The 20,864-nt window shown below is 46.2% G+C and overlaps 2 protein-coding genes across 7 annotated transcripts; both read right to left on the reverse strand.

Annotated features, from left to right (window-relative positions):
* Window positions 1–1,892: 1,892 nt before the first annotated feature.
* Window positions 1,893–9,466, reverse strand: LOC132326119 (estradiol 17-beta-dehydrogenase 11-like). 3 transcript variants are annotated; one of them, XM_059843887.1, is made up of 7 exons: window positions 9,163–9,466; window positions 6,700–6,807; window positions 5,123–5,254; window positions 4,379–4,485; window positions 3,546–3,683; window positions 3,168–3,284; window positions 1,893–2,459 (listed from the first exon to the last, which is right to left on the reverse strand). In XM_059843887.1, exons 1-7 carry the CDS (start codon window positions 9,370–9,372, stop codon window positions 2,372–2,374), a joined length of 900 nt encoding a protein of 299 aa, XP_059699870.1. In that variant the 5' UTR covers window positions 9,373–9,466; the 3' UTR covers window positions 1,893–2,371. The 3 variants fall into 3 exon arrangements, with proteins under 3 accessions (XP_059699870.1, XP_059699873.1, XP_059699872.1); XM_059843890.1 differs by having other exon boundaries at window positions 5,123–5,288; window positions 9,163–9,372; XM_059843889.1 differs by having other exon boundaries at window positions 5,123–5,294; window positions 9,163–9,372.
* A 3,420-nt stretch (window positions 9,467–12,886) lies between these two features.
* On the reverse strand, window positions 12,887–20,862 carry LOC132326117 (estradiol 17-beta-dehydrogenase 11-like). 4 transcript variants are annotated; one of them, XM_059843883.1, is made up of 8 exons: window positions 20,564–20,862; window positions 18,101–18,208; window positions 16,524–16,655; window positions 15,780–15,886; window positions 14,947–15,084; window positions 14,569–14,685; window positions 13,783–13,941; window positions 12,887–13,620 (listed from the first exon to the last, which is right to left on the reverse strand). In XM_059843883.1, the coding sequence occupies exons 1-7, from the start codon at window positions 20,771–20,773 to the stop codon at window positions 13,818–13,820; spliced, it is 936 nt and encodes a 311-aa protein (XP_059699866.1). In that variant the 5' UTR covers window positions 20,774–20,862; the 3' UTR covers window positions 12,887–13,620; window positions 13,783–13,817. The 4 variants fall into 4 exon arrangements, with proteins under 4 accessions (XP_059699866.1, XP_059699869.1, XP_059699868.1 ...); XM_059843886.1 differs by having other exon boundaries at window positions 16,524–16,689; window positions 20,564–20,780; XM_059843885.1 differs by having other exon boundaries at window positions 16,524–16,695; window positions 20,564–20,780.
* Between the last annotated feature and the right edge of the window lie 2 nt (window positions 20,863–20,864).

Here is a 20,864-nt window from a genome sequence, read left to right on the forward strand (position 1 = left end):
AGTTCACCTTTATGCCTTTTGCTTTGGGGACCAGAGCCCCTGTCACCTGGCAGGGCAGTCCCAACTCTGCTGGCAGCAGCCCCTCAGGGAGTACACAGCGCACCTGGCACATTAAATCCCTGTGGGACCCTCACTCTCCTGTGCTTTTTAAAAGCAGAACAGCTGGAAGAGCTGAGGAAGGAGCTCCATAGAACTCTAGCAAACAACATGATGCTTTTAACTGAGCTGTTGCTCATCAGGTCTGAGGGAGACTACACTGACTCCAGCACAAAGATTAAGAACTAGGCACTTCCTACTTTTCCCCTGGAACCTGGTTCTCTGCTTAATTAACACATCAGCATTTGGGCCAGACCCCAACTACACAGCTCAGTGGTGCTGTCCTTTTCCTGGCACAGGGCTCCAGTCAGTGCTGGGGCCAAGGAAGAGGAGGCAGGGAGGACATGGAAGCACAAGAGACATCTCAGCAGGAGGCAAAGCACAGGGCCAGAGTCACTAACCTGACTCATACGGAGTCCTTAGGCCAGGGTGTGAGGTACCACTCTTCAAATTTGGGACTTAGCTGTAGGGGGCTGCATGAAAGCTACTCACTTGGACTCCTGCTGGGCACCTATGCGTGACCAGAGTTTGGGCTAAGCTTCAGTTGACTGTTGTGGCCAGAAAGAGAACTGAGGAGCCTGGAAGGCTTGGTGCCTTAATTCTGTCACTGGTGTTCAGGAGATGAAGGCTGAAATCCTTGATTTTTGTCCAGTTTTTATGCCAAGCAGAAGACTTGGAGACTCAAGCAACATGGAGAAAAGCGAGTAGCTCTCATTTGTGACAGGCCTGTCCTCTGAGAAAGAGCTAAGTATGTAGTTCAAATAGAAGGAAGGAAAAACAACTTCTTTCAGAGTAGACAAAAGTCACTAAGTCACTCTACTCAGATTTGGGGGATGCTGTTGAGGCAGGGAAAACAGACTTACTAAATAGCTTACTGAAAATGCATGCAAATTGTACTCTTTATCCTTCAGGACTCAAAGCATGCTTCTCTCAAATGCTTTGGGGGTTGGAGGATCCTGGTTTTAAATACTAACCACATCTAACACTCTCTGAAATTTGCTTTTCTTTTTTTTTTTTGCTTTCTCTATGAAGCAAAAAACCCAAAGCTGGGAGCATAAGCTTCACTCACCCTGAGTGTCCTGTTACATGAATGTTCCATGAGCAAAAAGGAAACTATTTTTGTGTCATTTAGCTCATCTAGCAATAATTTGTGCTTATGGCAGCAAAACATTTACCTGTTGCCAGCTAAGAGGAGGAGGGGCTATGTGGTGAGGGCTCTCCCTTTTCTGAAGAAAAAGAAAAGAACCTTGGTTTACACAACAACTTGAAAGGCTCAGGTGAACAGGACAGATTCCAACTGTGCCAAAGGTGGCAGTGCATTCAGGCCTGCCTGGGATGGCCGTGGGCCAGCAGTGCCTGCAGCAGTGCCTGCAGCAGGAGTTGCACAAGTGGGTGCACAGATCCTCTGTGTCCCGGAGGGGTCTTTGACCCGTGTGTCAGCAGCTGCTGCTCTCTTGGACCCCAGGCCAAAGACCTTCAGGGGTTTCACCTCCTGTGCCATCAGAGCAAGCCCCTGGCTGGTTATGAGGAGCTGTGTGAAGGCTCCTCTGGAGCCTTCCCCTGCACCCCCTGCCTAGCCTTGGTTCTGGCACCTGTGTAGGCTGCACTTGTGGCACCCAGTCATTTGTAGAGAAATACTGCACTCTTTTCATGAGAAGGTGTTTTAAAGATGTCTAGAAAGTGCACAGGAGCAGTGTGAGCAATGATACAGGGAAAGGTGCATTCCTTGATACCGTACCTTAAATGCACCTCTAGGATATGATTATGACTTTCACTGCCAAGAGACACTGTGGTCCTTGTGTTAAAGAATTGCATTTATTCATATAAAGGCATATTGATGGTGCAAATGCGTAATTGATAATCAATGTAATTAGGTATATTACATAAAGACCTGTATTATTTCAGGTATTTCCCACAAAAATATGGGAAATTCAATGTTCATTAGTGCGTTTAATAATTCAACAATATAAATTGAGTTAAAAACAGGCTACCCACCTTTGTGGGAATTCCTGCCTGCCTCAGCACAATGAGACAAAGGAGATGGGATGTACATTCAAAGCAGCCCTTCTAGAGCCACATCACTGTTTTGCTAACACTCCCTGTTATGCAGGTGTGTTCTAGCTGCAGGTGTGGGATAAGCCCTTAGGTGTGCCTGGGAATGGTGGCCTGGAAGCACCTGCTTGAGCTCTGTTCCAAATCAAGGCAGCTGAACTATGCTCAGCACATGTTCTCTTTTCACTGGTGCCTCTGGAAAATGAGAATCAATTCTTGCTTTTCACTGTGTGCTTCTCTGCCCAATGACTGCATCAAACTTGACCTCAGACATCTTCTTCAGAAGGTTCAGGGCACGTTCTGGAAACACCCTGGAAGAGACAGTAACATGAAATTAAAAAGTGGGATAGAAACTTAAATTATGGGAAAAAGTGTCACTGCAGGGGAGGGAAGAGCTGGTCTGGCAGCAGAATGCATGCACACATATGAACGGAGACTATGTATTAAACTGGGCATTATTTCCTAAGGACATGTAGGCCTTGTCAATCTCTGACAAGTTTTAACTCAAATCCCACCCATCTCTTTTTATGACAATTCGAAGAAAGGTATGTACCAACCATGATTTAGGCTGAAATATTGCTGCAGAATCCAGAAAGTTTTCATACTGAACAGAGATGCAAGTATTTACTTTCTCTTTGCAACAGAGCCCTTTAAAAGCAATTTTCCAGCCTCAATGGCATGAATTTTTTGTGTTGACAGGGAGAAAAAAACACTCAGGTCCTCCTCTCATTCTAGGTCTATGCCGGGGCTGCTGATTCAGTGAATGTAATGGCCTGTAGAGCAGTCAAGTTCTGCACTGACACCAGTCAGCTGCAGCAAGTGGTTCAATGCAAAGGCCTGTGAGAGGGCTCAACAAAATCTCCAGATGATGTCTGCTTTTGTCACTGGAAAGAACCACTGCATTATTAACTACCTTGTGATATGTTCTAAAATAAAATGTAATCTTGAATCAGATTTTAGATGTTTGAGGGTGGTACACTCAGGAGGTTACAGTTGATACATTTTTTTGCCCTACTCACCTTTCAAGCAGTAAAGCGATGCTCTGATTTGATGGAACAAATACCATTTTGCGGTTGGTCACTATTCCTTCCATCAAAGCCTGTACGACTTCTTCAATCTCCAAAATCTTTCCAAGCCTACACAGGAAAGCAAACACATAAGAGCTGCAGTGATAAAAAGGGGTGGTACCAGCTGATCTAGGAGGCTTCATAAGTGTACAAACTCAGGTAATTCAAATGCAACAATTACATGGGTTAAAGGACACTGCAGATTTTCTTCAGTGAATGATACAAACTGTTGTAATAGTGCCAGTTGGAACAGAGGCCTAAAGCTGGGGATAATATACAGTGCCTTGATGCAAAGAAGGAAACACAGGAATGCAGAGGATTGAGAGTTACCTTGTACTGGGGTTTTTGACAAATCCAGTATTTATAAAAACTGGACAAAGGCATGTTGTTTTTATTCCATTCTTTCCAAGGGCAGACAGCTCCTCTGTCAGAGCTTTATGAAATCCAACTGCAGCAAACTTGCTTGAGCTGCAGAAAGGGAGAAAGCACAAATGAGAAGGCAGAAATCCTATTTCCACCTTTCTACCACTGCAAATGGCCTAAACAAATCATACACACACAGTACAGGGTAGGATGCAAAAACCTCCAAATAATATAATCCAGCTGAGAGGCAGAGCAAGGACTATATTAACTTTCCGTATGCCAGATTGTAGTGCTAGATAAGATATTGAAACTTGTGGAGTAATTGTGGAAAGCAGACAGGGTGTGAATAGGCAAACAAAGCAGAGATGAAGACATCAGGAAATCTTAGAAAACATTAACTAGTGTGCGTCAATTGATGCACATCCAATTTTTCCCATGAGAGAAGATTCTTAGAAGGAATGCATCATGAATGTCTGAAATTAGGAAGGATGGGCAGGGTAGAAATGGAGATTACCTTTGAGTACTTATTGTACCACACAGGACCATGTCAAATCAACTGTGTGTGCTTTGAAATAGTGGGATATTATGGAAGCAAAATGTAGAGGAGGAACGACCTGCCACAGAAATAGGTGTGGGCCATAAGTTTTAATTAATTCCAAAAAAACCAGATATCACATGACTGTTCTTTCATACAGACATTGCTCACGATTCAGTTAGAGTTCGTTACTTGGTACTTCCTGATGGAAAAGGTGCAATTAAAATTTTTAAAAATTAAGCAAGCTGATTTCAAAATGACTTACCAATATGCCACCATGAAAGGAGTCACAAAATGACCTGCTGCTGAAGCCACCGTGACAATGTGCCCATAGTTGTTGTTCATCATGACTGGCAGGAAAGCTCTCGTGGTCTTGGAAGTCATTAAACCAAGAGGCAAAACACAGGGGACAGGAAGGAGGAAAAGAACATTGTTTTCTTAGGCATACTAACCACTGACCCTCAATGTTATTCACTAGGTGGCCTAAGCTATCCCTAAAGCTATGAGCTGCATAGCACCTCAGATTCCCAGAGCCACAGGGATACCTGCTCTCTGACCAGTGGTGCAGCTGGCAACCTGCTCTCCAAAGGCTTCAGCAGTTGACTATAAACAGGAGATGGTTTTCACATCTTTGCTGCCTTTAAGGTTTCAGGTGTCATCAGAAATGCTGGCAGGGTCTCACCCCCCAGCACGTACAATAAACCACTTGTCAATCTATGGCTTCTCTTTTCTTCTGCCACAAACAAGTACTGCTGAAACCCTCCCACCCTGTCAGCCCCACGACACCTCTGACAGAGGCTTTCTGTGCGTGCTGCAGATGTGGCTGTCACTAGCCAGCTCACATCAGCGAGAAGCCATTCCAGTTTCCCAGCACACAGTCTGCTTGAGTGCCCCAGTGCTGTAACAATTCATTTGGTAATTTCACTGCTAATAATGGTTGGTCTAAATATGCGTCCTCACTGACACTCTCAAAAAACTGTGTATATATATAGACGGTAGTGGCCCTTACCCACATGTGACCCAGAATGTTGACTTCAAACATCCTTTCTATCTGGTGGTCCTGAGTCGAGAGAAAGTCGGCAGCTGTAATCACACCGACATTGTTCACCAGGATAGTCACATCCCCAATATCCTTCTTCACCTTTTGGCGAGAAAGCAAAAGCCCAAAATTGTGTCTGTCACTCAGGAGGGAAAAAAAAAGTAAGGGTGGGGAAGATGAACCGGAATTAAATTCTTAACATTGCATCTTCAAGGGAGAGGGAGATCATAATACATTTCCAGATGTGGCAGGAACTTTGCAGTAGAGTCATGGAATCTAGTTTAGATCTGATTCTTCCCCATTCATTAATGCCAGTATTTATTGTGTTCCACAAACTGTGCACAGTTTGGACCATGTAGTCACAATTGGTGTGGGAAATGGATTTGTAGAGAGTTCTCAGGGCCTGGCAGAAGGTCCATACAGTATGCATCCGTACGCAAACTGGACAAGAAATGCTGACTTAGAAATGCCATGGAATAGGAGAGATATTGTTGAGAGAGAAATGGAGCTAGAAAAAGCTTCAAAAGATGGCCTTGCAAATAAGACTAGATACTTTGGCGAAAGAGAACTATAAATTATGGATTGTATTGGGACCCACGAGGGGTAGTTTTAGATGACTGACTTTAAGGCATCTACAGCACGGCATGGCAAAAAGCTGATAGGTCAAGAAACACTTATAGTATATTGCAATTAGGAAATAGTCAGCTTCTGATTGTGATGGCGAGAATTATAAGATCTCTATTGTCTCACCCTTCTCCTAAGACTGAAAATAGAATAAAAGTTTTTAAAACGACTCTCAGTTGCCCCATCTCGGGGTCAGGAAAAGGGTATTGTCCAACACTCGGGACCAAAGAGGTACAGACTGTTTTGAGGCAGTTGGACCACAGCCATTACAAAAAAAATGTTTCATTATGTTCTCAGTGCTATGCTCCTTCACAGGCTGGAACCCTAGAGAGCAAACTTGGCAAGAGGATGTGATATGCTGGAGCCTCCCAAACAGGACGAGACTGGCTGTGATCTTGGAAATGCTACAGCACTCTGTGTCCAGAAAGCAGCGAGGAATGGAGGGCTTCCAGGGGCTTGGCAGGATTTGTGTGCAACACGTCTTCTCTAGTTTTCCTGCCTTCTCTGAAAATAAAGCATGGTCGGGAAAGCCTTTGGCCATGCCCCTGCTGCCCTGTGGCAGCAGCTCTCTGGCCACAGAGAGCAACATATAACTTTCCCAGGCCTTTCTGGGGAAGACTGTGAGAAGATCAGAGAAAAGAATGGGAAACAATTCTTATCTTCACTTGCTGGACATGTTGTGATCATGTGGAATGTGTTATTGAGATTTGTTTACCAAAGGGTGGTTTCTTAATTAGCCAATATTGATGGTGTTTGGATTGGAGGACCAATTAGGTCTAACTGTATCATAACTGTCTCTAAAAGCAATGGTTTTCTTAATAATTATAATAATATAATAAAGAGATTGATCAGCCTTCTATGAATCATGGATTCAGTGTCAATTATTATCCGGCTGGGGGCCTGTTGCAACGAGACTACCCCACCTTGTCTGCAGCGCTGTAGATCTCCTCCCGTTTGCTGCAGTCCACCACGAAGGTTTGAACAGTGGCTCCCAGCTTCTGGCATTCTGCCGCCGTCTCCTCAACCCCGTGCTGGAAGAGGCAAAGAGAAAGACACTGTGCACAGCTGTCCCCTCACCACAGCTGAGCAGCAGAAGCTGAAGTTGTTCCTGGATTGAGCAACCATTGCCCAACCCCAGAACAGTTCATGGCTACCCAAGGAAAGAGCTGTAGATGGTTTTGCTGAGAGGACAGGCATTTCAGCATTAAATTTAGGATCTGCATGTAGTGACAGCCAGAAAGGTAGGGTGGCAACAAGTGTGAGTTTGGCTTGGTAAGGCAGACAGAGCAAGGCTGAAGAAAGGGGGCACACGCTTCCTATCATAGCACAGCAGGCAGCACTGTGAATGTAAATAGCTCATAAAATACAGGCCTGGCTGACACCCTGAGATACGAAAACCGGCTCTATGTGTTATGAACGAACGAGGCCAGATTTCAAAAGGGGACGAAAAAGGCTCCCATTTATTTTAAAAAAAATTAACCAGAAAGAACGGAGGGTCCAAGACAGGCTTGGACCCCCTCACAACAGCTCAAAATGACAACGTGTACAGAACACGCTGGGTTCTCTCCCTCACAAGCAGCTCTCTCTACTCCCAGAACAGAAAAGAACCCTGCCCAACTGAAAACACCTCCCTTTATAACACCCTTTGGCCCAGGATTGGTGGGATTTGGATCCTTGCCCCGATTGGTGGAATTTCAGGGCCCCAATTGGCCCTTAACGGGGTTCATTCTGGGCCAATCATTTCCTCAGGGCGTCGAATGATTGGTTGGTGTCTTTGTCCAATCACCCTTCGCCCTGGTTTGCCCGTTTGCCGCCACCAAATCCTGGACCATCCACATCAAACCCATCCATAACAAACACCCTCTTTTCCCAAAACTAACCGAACCAAGTCCATAACATATGTGTTTCTGTACTTATATGCTGGGTGTGAGAAGAGAGGTGCCCTCCATAGTTCACAATGTACAAAGATTTTAATTTCAAAATGACCTTTGATACACACAGGTCAGAAGTTCCCTGAAGTCATTACATCAACTCGTTAAGCCAGAGCAGAAGTGACTTTGTTGTATCCCTGTTCCCAGGTGCCAGAAGGCCATGCCAGTGGAACCTGTACAGTGAACAGCTCTAGGTTACAAATAGCCTGGGACAACTCAGCAGTCCCTCTGGTGGGTGACTGGGAAGCTGTCCTCAACACCAGCTGCTGTTTAATGCTGAGAGCCCCCAAGAAGGAGGACTCGTCAAGGCACTTGGGTTGGAGGAGCATACTCCTAAATCCTCTGGAATCCACAACCTCCCTTGATACTGTATTTCAGTTCCTGCTGACACTCATGCTTACAATCTACTTCCCAGCATTACAATCTACTTCCCAGCACTAAAGCCAGGTGTTGCTCGCTACTAAATTTATACCTAAATCTCCTCATTCCATCCAGTGAACATGAACAATTCTCTGTTTCACTCACAGCCCTGTACACTTTGTGAGAGCAGTGCCATGCCTCCTCCCACCCCTCCAATGTCTGGTCTTAGGCATAATGGGTACCATGAACAGACACTGAAAATGTTCAACATTATCTTCCCTGTTTATCCATCCTCTCACTCAGCTTGCCTCAGGTTTGATGTCTTTTTGTTTGTGGAGAGCTGGGTTCTGTTTTGCAGCTCCATGATGAACTCCTTTGCGGACCCAGTGTGTCATAAAGAGGAAACACAGCCTCTCACCCACCCTGCTGCACCTACACCCAGCACTTGGCCTGGATTCCTTCTGAATGCTATGCTGCATGTTTGTATCTGCCCATCCTCCACTTGCCACGGCGTTTTTCCATTCCATTCAAATAATCTGAAATAAAGAGCTTGGGCGGGTGTAAACATTTAGAGAAGTGCCATCTACACGTGCAGTTGCCCAGAGGGCAGCCAGGCTCACTTACAGCCCGGCACAGGGATGCTGCTGGTGAGAGTGCAGAGAAAACACATCTCCCAGCAATGCACACAAAACACCCGAGGCCACAGAGAGAACAAGTGAAGGCAGACCTGTTCCTCTTTGCAAAGGAGCCTTCTGGTATCAGAGGGCTTTCTCTGTCAGCCCAGGCAGCAGCTCCACCAGCAGCTTCCCGGGCACTTCTTTCCCTCTCGCTGGTGCTCTGCCGGGTGTTGCCTGCTCCCTCCCGAGTAGCACCGAGTGACTGTGGGACCAGAGCCCCACATCCTCTGCTGCAAGTGGCGCCAAACCCTCTCCTGGCGCTCAGCGTCCCAGCCGGAGGAGCCAAGCAGGAGTCGATGGGAACGGGCTGGAAGGGGCTGGGCGATGAGGGTGCAATGTGGTGCTGCCCTTCTTACGCCCCTAAATGCCCCATGGACTCGGAGCTCACACGGAGTGAGGACATGAGTGTGTCCATTACCTTATTGATGTCCCACAGAACCAGCCTGCTCTGGCGCCTGGCGAACTCCAAGGCGGTCGCTCTCCCGACGCCATGGCCAGCGCCCGTGATGAGCACCAGCTCCCCGCCGAGAGACTTTCTCCTCACAGGCACGAACAGCTTCACAAAAGCCTCCAGGTAGGAGTAGAGAAGCGTGGCCAGGAACAGGAGAAGCTCCAGGAACAGATTCATTATTTTCCTGGAGCTCTTTTGAGGACCGAACTGATCTTTAATCTCTTTTGAAGGGACCCGCGATTTGTTGATTTACCCGCTGCCGTCTCAGTGCGCGACGCGAGCCCCGTCGCTCCCGCAGGATCCACCCTCGCACCGGCGGCTGCTCCGCCCAGCTTTCCCCCCTTTTGCTCCCGGTATCCCGGTGCTGGTGTCCCCGTGGTGGCGCTGGGTGAGCGGTGCAGAGGAGCTGCAGTCTTCACTCCAACCTGCCCTCGCAGAACCATGGTCGCCCTGCAGCTAACAGGACGTACCGGACATGGATAAAGAAATGTGGCTTTTAAGGCGTTTTCTGCCCTCTTGGCTAAGGAAAACAGAGACGATAGAGGAGTGTGAACCCCTCTGTGTTCTGCCCTTGGTTTTGATCTGTTAGTCACCCCAACTGTTCATTCTCTGCTTTGTTTGTCCCCACACAGGTGGCAGTGCCTTCCTGTTCCTCTCTCAGGCCCCTGTATCAAGGAAGCAGCAAAACATGTTCTTGCTTTGTCATTTGCTGAAGGTGGAAAATGGACGGAAGTCCATTTCCAATAAAATTGCTCATCCTGTTTACTGGCAGAAGCATCTTGAAGGTCCATTCTACTCTGTATTGTAATTCTGTTCAATTTTTGTTCTTTGCCCCTGTCAAGTTGCTCATGCCATAAGGTCCTTGACTTTTCTTCATGGCCCTTCTTTCCATTGCATCTCTGCAAAGCCTGCCTGGTCAGCAGGCTTTGTCCCCCACCATCCTCTTCCAGGTCCCTTAAGGAAAGCTGAATGAGACAAGTCCTTTCAACTTCTGGAACTCGACAGGTGAGCTCTTGCCTAGCTGTTCGTCTTACTATGTTTTTTATTTAGTTATCCATACTGAGACCTTCCATCTTATGCTGCAGCCGCTTAGTTTACATAAGTCCTTTGAAAAATGGCATTAAATTGCATGAATTGGAATATTTTTATTTAATTTAGTCTAAATCACATAACTCACCATTCGACTCACTTATATGTAATGGAGTTTCTAGAGCCTTAAGCAGATCAGGAATGCTTATAGGAAATCGGAGAAAAGTACTTTCAGGTGTTTCTTCCAGCTCTATCAATGTAATTCATGGCCTTCCTGGAAAGGATTGCTGACCTTACTCCTTTACTTTTCAGTTAAAAAATCTGATCTATCGTAGTCATGTTCATAATTTTATTCAAGGATATTTTTGAGCTGTTGGGGAAGAGTGAAGGGTACACAAACATCTAACAACTGACCAAAATCATGTCCAGTTAATACTACAGTTTTTTAAAAGTATTATTTTTGCCCTGGTGGTTTGGCTGCAGCTCACCTTGTCTGTGGGAGACTGGGTCAGTTTCAGCACAGAGATTTCGAGCTAGGTGCTTCCTATTTTTCTCTTGGAACCTGGTTCTCTGCTTAATTAACACATCAGCATTTGGGCCAGACCCCAACTACACAGCTCAGTGGTGCTGTCCTTTTCCTGGCACAGGGCTCCAGTCAGTGCTGGGGCCAAGGAAGAGGAGGCAGGGAGGACATGGAAGCACAAGAGACATCTCAGCAGGAGGCAAAGCACAGGGCCAGAGTCACTAACCTGACTCATACGGAGTCCTTAGGCCAGGGTGTGAGGTACCACTCTTCAAATTTGGGACTTAGCTGTAGGGGGCTGCATGAAAGCTACTCACTTGGACTCCTGCTGGGCACCTATGCGTGACCAGAGTCTGGGCTGAGCTTCAGTTGACTGTTGTGGCCAGAAAGAGAACTGAGGAGCCTGGAAGGCTTGGTGCCCTAATTCTGTCACTGGTGTTCAGGAGATGAAGGCTGAAATCCTTGCTTTTGCATAGGTTTCTTTATGCCAAGCAAAAGATTTGCAGCCATAGAAGACACAGAACAGAACCACAGCCACACACAGAGTACTGCACAACTTGCCTTGCCCAGTAATTCCTCTGGGCTCTGAGACCCTGGACTAGATCTGGCAAAGCAGGAATCACTACAGTCTCCCCTTCCTTAGGAGCAAGGGTGCTAAGAAACAGACTCTGCAGAAGAGCACTGTAATCCCCTGGATGGACTTCTGTTCCAATTTAATGCTGCCATCAGAATCTAAATGGGCTAGTGGGAATGGTGTGCCAGGAGAAGCCAAGCATCTTGTCTGACGCCTCCTACTGAAACCAGTCCTTCCCTAGTCTAAGAAAAGGGCCAAGTCATCAAATGTTGACTTTTCTCCAGGGTCTTTTAAAGCTTTTTTCTGTGGAGTCACTGGACTGTGACTCCTTTGAGCAAGAATTCAAGTCACGAAACAGAAGAAATGTGGAAGGTGGGTAGAAAGAGAGACTAAGCTGGGTGGAAAGTTAAGAAAGCCTGCCAGCCATACAAGAGACAACTGGTAAATACCAACAAATCTGTAAAGTAGTGATTTAGCTCTTATGTTCCAGTGAAGGCTAAGCAAAAACATTTTAGCTGGTATGCTGCTTGCTCTGACAGATCTTTTGAACTTTTGAAGCACCTGTATTTTTAGACTTTTTGACTCCTCACTAGGTAAGAATAGGTGAAAGTGAACATAATCAAAAAGCTACACTGATGTGGCTTCAAGTGTCTCACATGTTACAGGACTGTCATGGTAGCAAGAGGGCAATATGCAACTCAAAAAGAAGCAGGGATGTAACCCTGCTTCTTTTTGGCTTGGTTTTTAAATGGAAACTGTGCCTAAGTATTCTTTGATTGGCTTATAACATTTCTTTTAATGTCCTGAATTTTGTGAACCCCCTTTATTCCATTCCTGTCTCAGCTACAGGAATCTTGCACTGTGAATCACAAGAACTGAAGCTGGAAGTGTCCTGTTACATGAATGTTCCATGAGCAAAAAGGAAAACAGTTGTGTGTTATTGAAACTGTCAACAGTGCTTCTACCTGTTGCCAGCTAAGAGGAGGAGGGGCTGGGTGGTGAGGGCTCTCCCTTTTCTGAAGAACCTGTTTACAGAACAACTTGAAAGGCTCAGGTGAACAGGACAGATTCCAACTGTGCCAAAGGTGGCAGTGCATTCAGGCCTGACTGGGATGGCTGTGGGCCAGCAGTGCCTGCAGCAGTGCCTGCAGCAGGAGTTGCACAAGTGGGTGCATAGATCCTCTGTGTCCCGGAGGGGTCTTTGACCCGTGTGTCAGCAGCTGCTGCTCTCTTGGACCCCAGGCCAAAGACCTTCAGGGGTTTCACCTCCTGTGCCATCAGAGCAAGCCCCTGGCTGGTTATGAGGAGCTGTGTGAAGGCTCCTCTGGAGCCTTCCCCTGCACCCCCTGCCCTGGCACTGCCTTTAAGCCCTGGCCCCTACATGGGTTTCACTGCCTGGCGCTGTACCTGACTGATTCTGATGTGGCTTCCCCATGTTCCTGGGGTCTGGCTCATCCCTGCAGCCTGGGCTGGTGTTTGGCAGACTCTGGCTGATCCTTTCAGCACTGCGGCATGTGCTCCACTGGTGCTGGACCTGGATACCACTTTCATTGCTGAGAGAAACCTTTGGGTTAGTAAAATGTATTTATTTGTAACATGGAGTGTTCGTGGTGCTAATGCATAATTGATAAATGTTGTAATTAGGCATTACATTACTAATAAGACTGTATTATTTCAATAATACAAATAATTCAATAATGCTCATTATAAATGCACATGAAACTTTAAGTGTTCATCAGAGCACATTTTTTTAAACTTAAAATTATTAAATGAGATGAAACAGGCCACCCACCTCCTCTATAAATTGCTTCTTGCAAGATGCTTTTGCTCAGGGATGAGTCCAGATTAACATGTTTTCAGGCAATCCCTTTGCACTCAACTAAGGAGCTATGTTGTCCCAAACATGATCTTTGTGGGCATCCTGCCTGCCCCAGCACAATGAGACAAAGGTGACGGGATATACATTCAATGCAGCCCTTCTAGAGCCGCATCAGTGCTTTGCTATTATGCAGCCTGCTATTATTACACCCTGTTATGCAGGTGTGTTCTAGCTGCAGGTGTGAGATAAGCCCAAGCCCTTAGGTGTGCCTGGGAATGGTGGCCTGGAAGCACCCGCTTGAGCTCTGTTCCAAATCAAGGCAGCTGAATTATGCTCAGCACATGTTCTCTTTTCACTGGTGCCTCTGGAAAATGAGAATCAATTCTTGCTTTTCACTGTGTGCTTCTCTGCCCAATGACTGCATCAAACTTTGGAATGGTCATCTTCTTCAGAAGGTTCAGGGCACGTTCTGGAAACACCCTGGAAGAGACAGTAACATGAAATTAAAAAGTGGGATAGAAACTTAAATTATGGGAAAAGTGTCACTGCAGGGGAGGGAAGAGCTGGTCTGACAGCAGAATGCATGCACACATATGAACTGAGACTATGTATCAAACTGGGCATTGTTTCCATAGCTCTCACCAATCTCTGACTAATTAGAGTCCATTCTTGGCCTTTTAGGACAATTCCAAAGCCAGGTATCGGTGGGCAGTATGTGAACTGCAGTATTGCTGCAGGATCCAGGAAGTTTCAATATTGTACAGATGTAGGTGAGTATTACATGCTCTGAAAGCAGTATGCCTGTGGAAGGATGAGATTTTAAAACTGAAGTACAGTTTTCACTCCTAAGCTTCCTCCTTTTAAAGAGCTTTGTCTCTTTATCCCCCTGTCCTAAATTATGACAAAAAAGCTATTCTAAGTGCTTTGACAGCATCAGTTTTGACTTGCCTATGCTTCTGCAGACTTACACTCTCAACAAGCAGCTCTTGGAGTGGCAAAAGGATTTAAAATATTTTTACTGCTGTCTGGTGTTTGGTTTATCAACAAGAAACAAGAAACTACCAAGTATTTCATGAGATACTATAGGATTTAACTGGGAATCTAACTTAGTTGTTCAGATATAAATTCCAGATTTGGAACTGAAGCTCTGGTAAAAACACCTCCTCAACAGAACAGCTGCACTGGATAATTAGGTAGTGTGGGACGATAAATCTTGCTTTACATAGCAGAGAGCAGTACAGTCCTTTTGAAGCAATGTTCTCAGCCTCTGTGGCCTCAGTGCTGACATAAAGAAAAAACACTAATAAGCAGCAGGTCCTCAGCTCTTTCTGGAACTTCTGCTGACTCAGAGGTTACAAGTTTGAACCTTGTATACTCAGGTAGTATTGTTGTTTCCACATCCATTGTTTAATTTTGCTTTGTACTTACATTTCAGAAAGCAAAGCAATGTTTAGCTGTGGTGGAATGAAAACCATTTTATGGTTGGTCACTATTCCTTCCATCAAAGCCTGTACGACTTCTTCAATCTCCAAAATCTTTCCAAGCCTACACAGGAAAGCAAACACATAAGAGCTGCAGTGATAAAAAGGGGTGGTACCAGCTGATCTAGGAGGCTTCATAAGTGTACAAACTCAGGTAATTCAAATGCAACAATTACATGGGTTAAAGGACACTGCAGATTTTCTTCAGTGAATGATACAAACTGTTGTAATAGTGCCAGTTGGAACAGAGGCCTAAAGCTGGGGATAATATACAGTGCCTTGATGCAAAGAAGGAAACACAGGAATGCAGAGGATTGAGAGTTACCTTGTACTGGGGTTTTTGACAAATCCAGTATTTATAAAAACTGGACAAAGGCATGTTGTTTTTATTCCATTCTTTCCAAGGGCAGACAGCTCCTCTGTCAGAGCTTTATGAAATCCAACTGCAGCAAACTTGCTTGAGCTGCAGAAAGGGAGAAAGCACAAATGAGAAGGCAGAAATCCTATTTCCACCTTTCTACCACTGCAAATGGCCTAAACAAATCATACACACACAGTACAGGGTAGGATGCAAAAACCTCCAAATAATATAATCCAGCTGAGAGGCAGAGCAAGGACTATATTAACTTTCCGTATGCCAGATTGTAGTGCTAGATAAGATATTGAAACTTGTGGAGTAATTGTGGAAAGCAGACAGGGTGTGAATAGGCAAACAAAGCAGAGATGAAGACATCAGGAAATCTTAGAAAACATTAACTAGTGTGCGTCAATTGATGCACATCCAATTTTTCCCATGAGAGAAGATTCTTAGAAGGAATGCATCATGAATGTCTGAAATTAGGAAGGATGGGCAGGGTAGAAATGGAGATTACCTTTGAGTACTTATTGTACCACACAGGACCATGTCAAATCAACTGTGTGTGCTTTGAAATAGTGGGATATTATGGAAGCAAAATGTAGAGGAGGAACGACCTGCCACAGAAATAGGTGTGGGCCATAAGTTTTAATTAATTCCAAAAAAACCAGATATCACATGACTGTTCTTTCATACAGACATTGCTCACGATTCAGTTAGAGCTCGTTACTTGGTACTTCCTGATGGAAAAGGTGCAATTAAAATTTTTAAAAATTAAGCAAGCTGATTTCAAAATGACTTACCAATATGCCACCATGAAAGGAGTCACAAAATGACCTGCTGCTGAAGCCACCGTGACAATGTGCCCATAGTTGTTGTTCATCATGACTGGCAGGAAAGCTCTCGTGGTCTTGGAAGTCATTAAACCAAGAGGCAAAACACAGGGGACAGGAAGGAGGAAAAGAACATTGTTTTCTTAGGCATACTAACCACTGACCCTCAATGTTATTCACTAGGTGGCCTAAGCTATCCCTAAAGCTATGTGCTGCATAGCACCTCAGATTCCCAGAGCCACAGGGATACCTGCTCTCTGACCAGTGGTGCAGCTGGCAACCTGCTCTCCAAAGGCTTCAGCAGTTGACTATAAACAGGAGATGGTTTTCACATCTTTGCTGCCTTTAAGGTTTCAGGTGTCATCAGAAATGCTGGCAGGGTCTCACCCCCCAGCACGTACAATAAACCACTTGTCAATCTATGGCTTCTCTTTTCTTCTGCCACAAACAAGTACTGCTGAAACCCTCCCACCCTGTCAGCCCCACGACACCTCTGACAGAGGCTTTCTGTGCGTGCTGCAGATGTGGCTGTCACTAGCCAGCTCACATCAGCGAGAAGCCATTCCAGTTTCCCAGCACACAGTCTGCTTGAGTGCCCCAGTGCTGTAACAATTCATTTGGTAATTTCACTGCTAATAATGGTTGGTCTAAATATGCGTCCTCACTGACACTCTCAAAAAACTGTGTATATATATAGACGGTAGTGGCCCTTACCCACATGTGACCCAGAATGTTGACTTCAAACATCCTTTCTATCTGGTGGTCCTGAGTCGAGAGAAAGTCGGCAGCTGTAATCACACCGACATTGTTCACCAGGATAGTCACATCCCCAATATCCTTCTTCACCTTTTGGCGAGAAAGCAAAAGCCCAAAATTGTGTCTGTCACTCAGGAGGGAAAAAAAAAGTAAGGGTGGGGAAGATGAACCGGAATTAAATTCTTAACATTGCATCTTCAAGGGAGAGGGAGATCATAATACATTTCCAGATGTGGCAGGAACTTTGCAGTAGAGTCATGGAATCTAGTTTAGATCTGATTCTTCCCCATTCATTAATGCCAGTATTTATTGTGTTCCACAAACTGTGCACAGTTTGGACCATGTAGTCACAATTGGTGTGGGAAATGGATTTGTAGAGAGTTCTCAGGGCCTGGCAGAAGGTCCATACAGTATGCATCCGTACGCAAACTGGACAAGAAATGCTGACTTAGAAATGCCATGGAATAGGAGAGATATTGTTGAGAGAGAAATGGAGCTAGAAAAAGCTTCAAAAGATGGCCTTGCAAATAAGACTAGATACTTTGGCGAAAGAGAACTATAAATTATGGATTGTATTGGGACCCACGAGGGGTAGTTTTAGATGACTGACTTTAAGGCATCTACAGCACGGCATGGCAAAAAGCTGATAGGTCAAGAAACACTTATAGTATATTGCAATTAGGAAATAGTCAGCTTCTGATTGTGATGGCGAGAATTATAAGATCTCTATTGTCTCACCCTTCTCCTAAGACTGAAAATAGAATAAAAGTTTTTAAAACGACTCTCAGTTGCCCCATCTCGGGGTCAGGAAAAGGGTATTGTCCAACACTCGGGACCAAAGAGGTACAGACTGTTTTGAGGCAGTTGGACCACAGCCATTACAAAAAAAATGTTTCATTATGTTCTCAGTGCTATGCTCCTTCACAGGCTGGAACCCTAGAGAGCAAACTTGGCAAGAGGATGTGATATGCTGGAGCCTCCCAAACAGGACGAGACTGGCTGTGATCTTGGAAATGCTACAGCACTCTGTGTCCAGAAAGCAGCGAGGAATGGAGGGCTTCCAGGGGCTTGGCAGGATTTGTGTGCAACACGTCTTCTCTAGTTTTCCTGCCTTCTCTGAAAATAAAGCATGGTCGGGAAAGCCTTTGGCCATGCCCCTGCTGCCCTGTGGCAGCAGCTCTCTGGCCACAGAGAGCAACATATAACTTTCCCAGGCCTTTCTGGGGAAGACTGTGAGAAGATCAGAGAAAAGAATGGGAAACAATTCTTATCTTCACTTGCTGGACATGTTGTGATCATGTGGAATGTGTTATTGAGATTTGTTTACCAAAGGGTGGTTTCTTAATTAGCCAATATTGACGGTGTTTGGATTGGAGGACCAATTAGGTCTAACTGTATCATAACTGTCTCTAAAAGCAATGGTTTTCTTAATAATTATAATAATATAATAAAGAGATTGATCAGCCTTCTATGAATCATGGATTCAGTGTCAATTATTATCCGGCTGGGGGCCTGTTGCAACGAGACTACCCCACCTTGTCTGCAGCGCTGTAGATCTCCTCCCGTTTGCTGCAGTCCACCACGAAGGTTTGAACAGTGGCTCCCAGCTTCTGGCATTCTGCCGCCGTCTCCTCAACCCCGTGCTGGAAGAGGCAAAGAGAAAGACACTGTGCACAGCTGTCCCCTCACCACAGCTGAGCAGCAGAAGCTGAAGTTGTTCCTGGATTGAGCAACCATTGCCCAACCCCAGAACAGTTCATGGCTACCCAAGGAAAGAGCTGTAGATGGTTTTGCTGAGAGGACAGGCATTTCAGCATTAAATTTAGGATCTGCATGTAGTGACAGCCAGAAAGGTAGGGTGGCAACAAGTGTGAGTTTGGCTTGGTAAGGCAGACAGAGCAAGGCTGAAGAAAGGGGGCACACGCTTCCTATCATAGCACAGCAGGCAGCACTGTGAATGTAAATAGCTCATAAAATACAGGCCTGGCTGACACCCTGAGATACGAAAACCGGCTCTATGTGTTATGAACGAACGAGGCCAGATTTCAAAAGGGGACGAAAAAGGCTCCCATTTATTTTAAAAAAAATTAACCAGAAAGAACGGAGGGTCCAAGACAGGCTTGGACCCCCTCACAACAGCTCAAAATGACAACGTGTACAGAACACGCTGGGTTCTCTCCCTCACAAGCAGCTCTCTCTACTCCCAGAACAGAAAAGAACCCTGCCCAACTGAAAACACCTCCCTTTATAACACCCTTTGGCCCAGGATTGGTGGGATTTGGATCCTTGCCCCGATTGGTGGAATTTCAGGGCCCCAATTGGCCCTTAACGGGGTTCATTCTGGGCCAATCATTTCCTCAGGGCGTCGAATGATTGGTTGGTGTCTTTGTCCAATCACCCTTCGCCCTGGTTTGCCCGTTTGCCGCCACCAAATCCTGGACCATCCACATCAAACCCATCCATAACAAACACCCTCTTTTCCCAAAACTAACCGAACCAAGTCCATAACATATGTGTTTCTGTACTTATATGCTGGGTGTGAGAAGAGAGGTGCCCTCCATAGTTCACAATGTACAAAGATTTTAATTTCAAAATGACCTTTGATACACACAGGTCAGAAGTTCCCTGAAGTCATTACATCAACTCGTTAAGCCAGAGCAGAAGTGACTTTGTTGTATCCCTGTTCCCAGGTGCCAGAAGGCCATGCCAGTGGAACCTGTACAGTGAACAGCTCTAGGTTACAAATAGCCTGGGACAACTCAGCAGTCCCTCTGGTGGGTGACTGGGAAGCTGTCCTCAACACCAGCTGCTGTTTAATGCTGAGAGCCCCCAAGAAGGAGGACTCGTCAAGGCACTTGGGTTGGAGGAGCATACTCCTAAATCCTCTGGAATCCACAACCTCCCTTGATACTGTATTTCAGTTCCTGCTGACACTCATGCTTACAATCTACTTCCCAGCATTACAATCTACTTCCCAGCACTAAAGCCAGGTGTTGCTCGCTACTAAATTTATACCTAAATCTCCTCATTCCATCCAGTGAACATGAACAATTCTCTGTTTCACTCACAGCCCTGTACACTTTGTGAGAGCAGTGCCATGCCTCCTCCCACCCCTCCAATGTCTGGTCTTAGGCATAATGGGTACCATGAACAGACACTGAAAATGTTCAACATTATCTTCCCTGTTTATCCATCCTCTCACTCAGCTTGCCTCAGGTTTGATGTCTTTTTGTTTGTGGAGAGCTGGGTTCTGTTTTGCAGCTCCATGATGAACTCCTTTGCGGACCCAGTGTGTCATAAAGAGGAAACACAGCCTCTCACCCACCCTGCTGCACCTACACCCAGCACTTGGCCTGGATTCCTTCTGAATGCTATGCTGCATGTTTGTATCTGCCCATCCTCCACTTGCCACGGCGTTTTTCCATTCCATTCAAATAATCTGAAATAAAGAGCTTGGGCGGGTGTAAACATTTAGAGAAGTGCCATCTACACGTGCAGTTGCCCAGAGGGCAGTCAGGCTCACTTACAGCCCGGCACAGGGATGCTGCTGGTGAGAGTGCAGAGAAAACACATCTCCCAGCAATGCACACAAAACACCCGAGGCCACAGAGAGAACAAGTGAAGGCAGACCTGTTCCTCTTTGCAAAGGAGCCTTCTGGTATCAGAGGGCTTTCTCTGTCAGCCCAGGCAGCAGCTCCACCAGCAGCTTCCCGGGCACTTCTTTCCCTCTCGCTGGTGCTCTGCCGGGTGTTGCCTGCTCCCTCCCGAGTAGCACCGAGTGACTGTGGGACCAGAGCCCCACATCCTCTGCTGCAAGTGGCGCCAAACCCTCTCCTGGCGCTCAGCGTCCCAGCCGGAGGAGCCAAGCGGGAGTCGATGGGAACGGGCTGGAAGGGGCTGGGCGATGAGGGTGCAATGTGGTGCTGCCCTTCTTACGCCCCTAAATGCCCCATGGACTCGGAGCTCACACGGAGTGAGGACATGAGTGTGTCCATTACCTTATTGATGTCCCACAGAACCAGCCTGCTCTGGCGCCTGGCGAACTCCAAGGCGGTCGCTCTCCCGACGCCATGGCCAGCGCCCGTGATGAGCACCAGCTCCCCGCCGAGAGACTTTCTCCTCACAGGCACGAACAGCTTCACAAAAGCCTCCAGGTAGGAGTAGAGAAGCGTGGCCAGGAACAGGAGAAGCTCCAGGAACAGATTCATTATTTTCCTGGAGCTCCTCTGGAGCCCGAACTGCGCTGTAGCCGCCAACACCGCCTGCCCCACAGCCTGCCGAGGCCGCGCCTCTGGGGTT

This window comes from Haemorhous mexicanus, chromosome 4 (genome assembly GCF_027477595.1).
Source record: "Haemorhous mexicanus isolate bHaeMex1 chromosome 4, bHaeMex1.pri, whole genome shotgun sequence".
In the NCBI taxonomy this organism is placed as follows: domain Eukaryota; kingdom Metazoa; phylum Chordata; class Aves; order Passeriformes; family Fringillidae; genus Haemorhous; species Haemorhous mexicanus.

Excerpts from the sequence above, each read along its gene's own strand:
- LOC132326119 (XM_059843887.1), bottom strand. The coding sequence starts at position 9,372 with ATGAATCTGTTCCTGGAGCTTCTCCTGTTCCTGGCCACGCTTCTCTAC. Across the intron at positions 4,486-5,122 it reads ACATTCTGGGTCACATGTGG|ACCACGAGAGCTTTCCTGCC; the intron begins GTAAGGGCCACT and ends ATGACTTCCAAG. Across the intron at positions 2,460-3,167 it reads ATCGCTTTACTGCTTGAAAG|GGTGTTTCCAGAACGTGCCC; the intron begins GTGAGTAGGGCA and ends TGTCTCTTCCAG.
- LOC132326117 (XM_059843883.1), bottom strand. The coding sequence starts at position 20,773 with ATGAATCTGTTCCTGGAGCTTCTCCTGTTCCTGGCCACGCTTCTCTAC. Across the intron at positions 15,085-15,779 it reads CCTTTCATGGTGGCATATTG|CTCAAGCAAGTTTGCTGCAG; the intron begins GTAAGTCATTTT and ends CCCTTTCTGCAG. Across the intron at positions 13,942-14,568 it reads ATTGCTTTGCTTTCTGAAAT|GCATACTGCTTTCAGAGCAT; the intron begins GTAAGTACAAAG and ends ATCCTTCCACAG.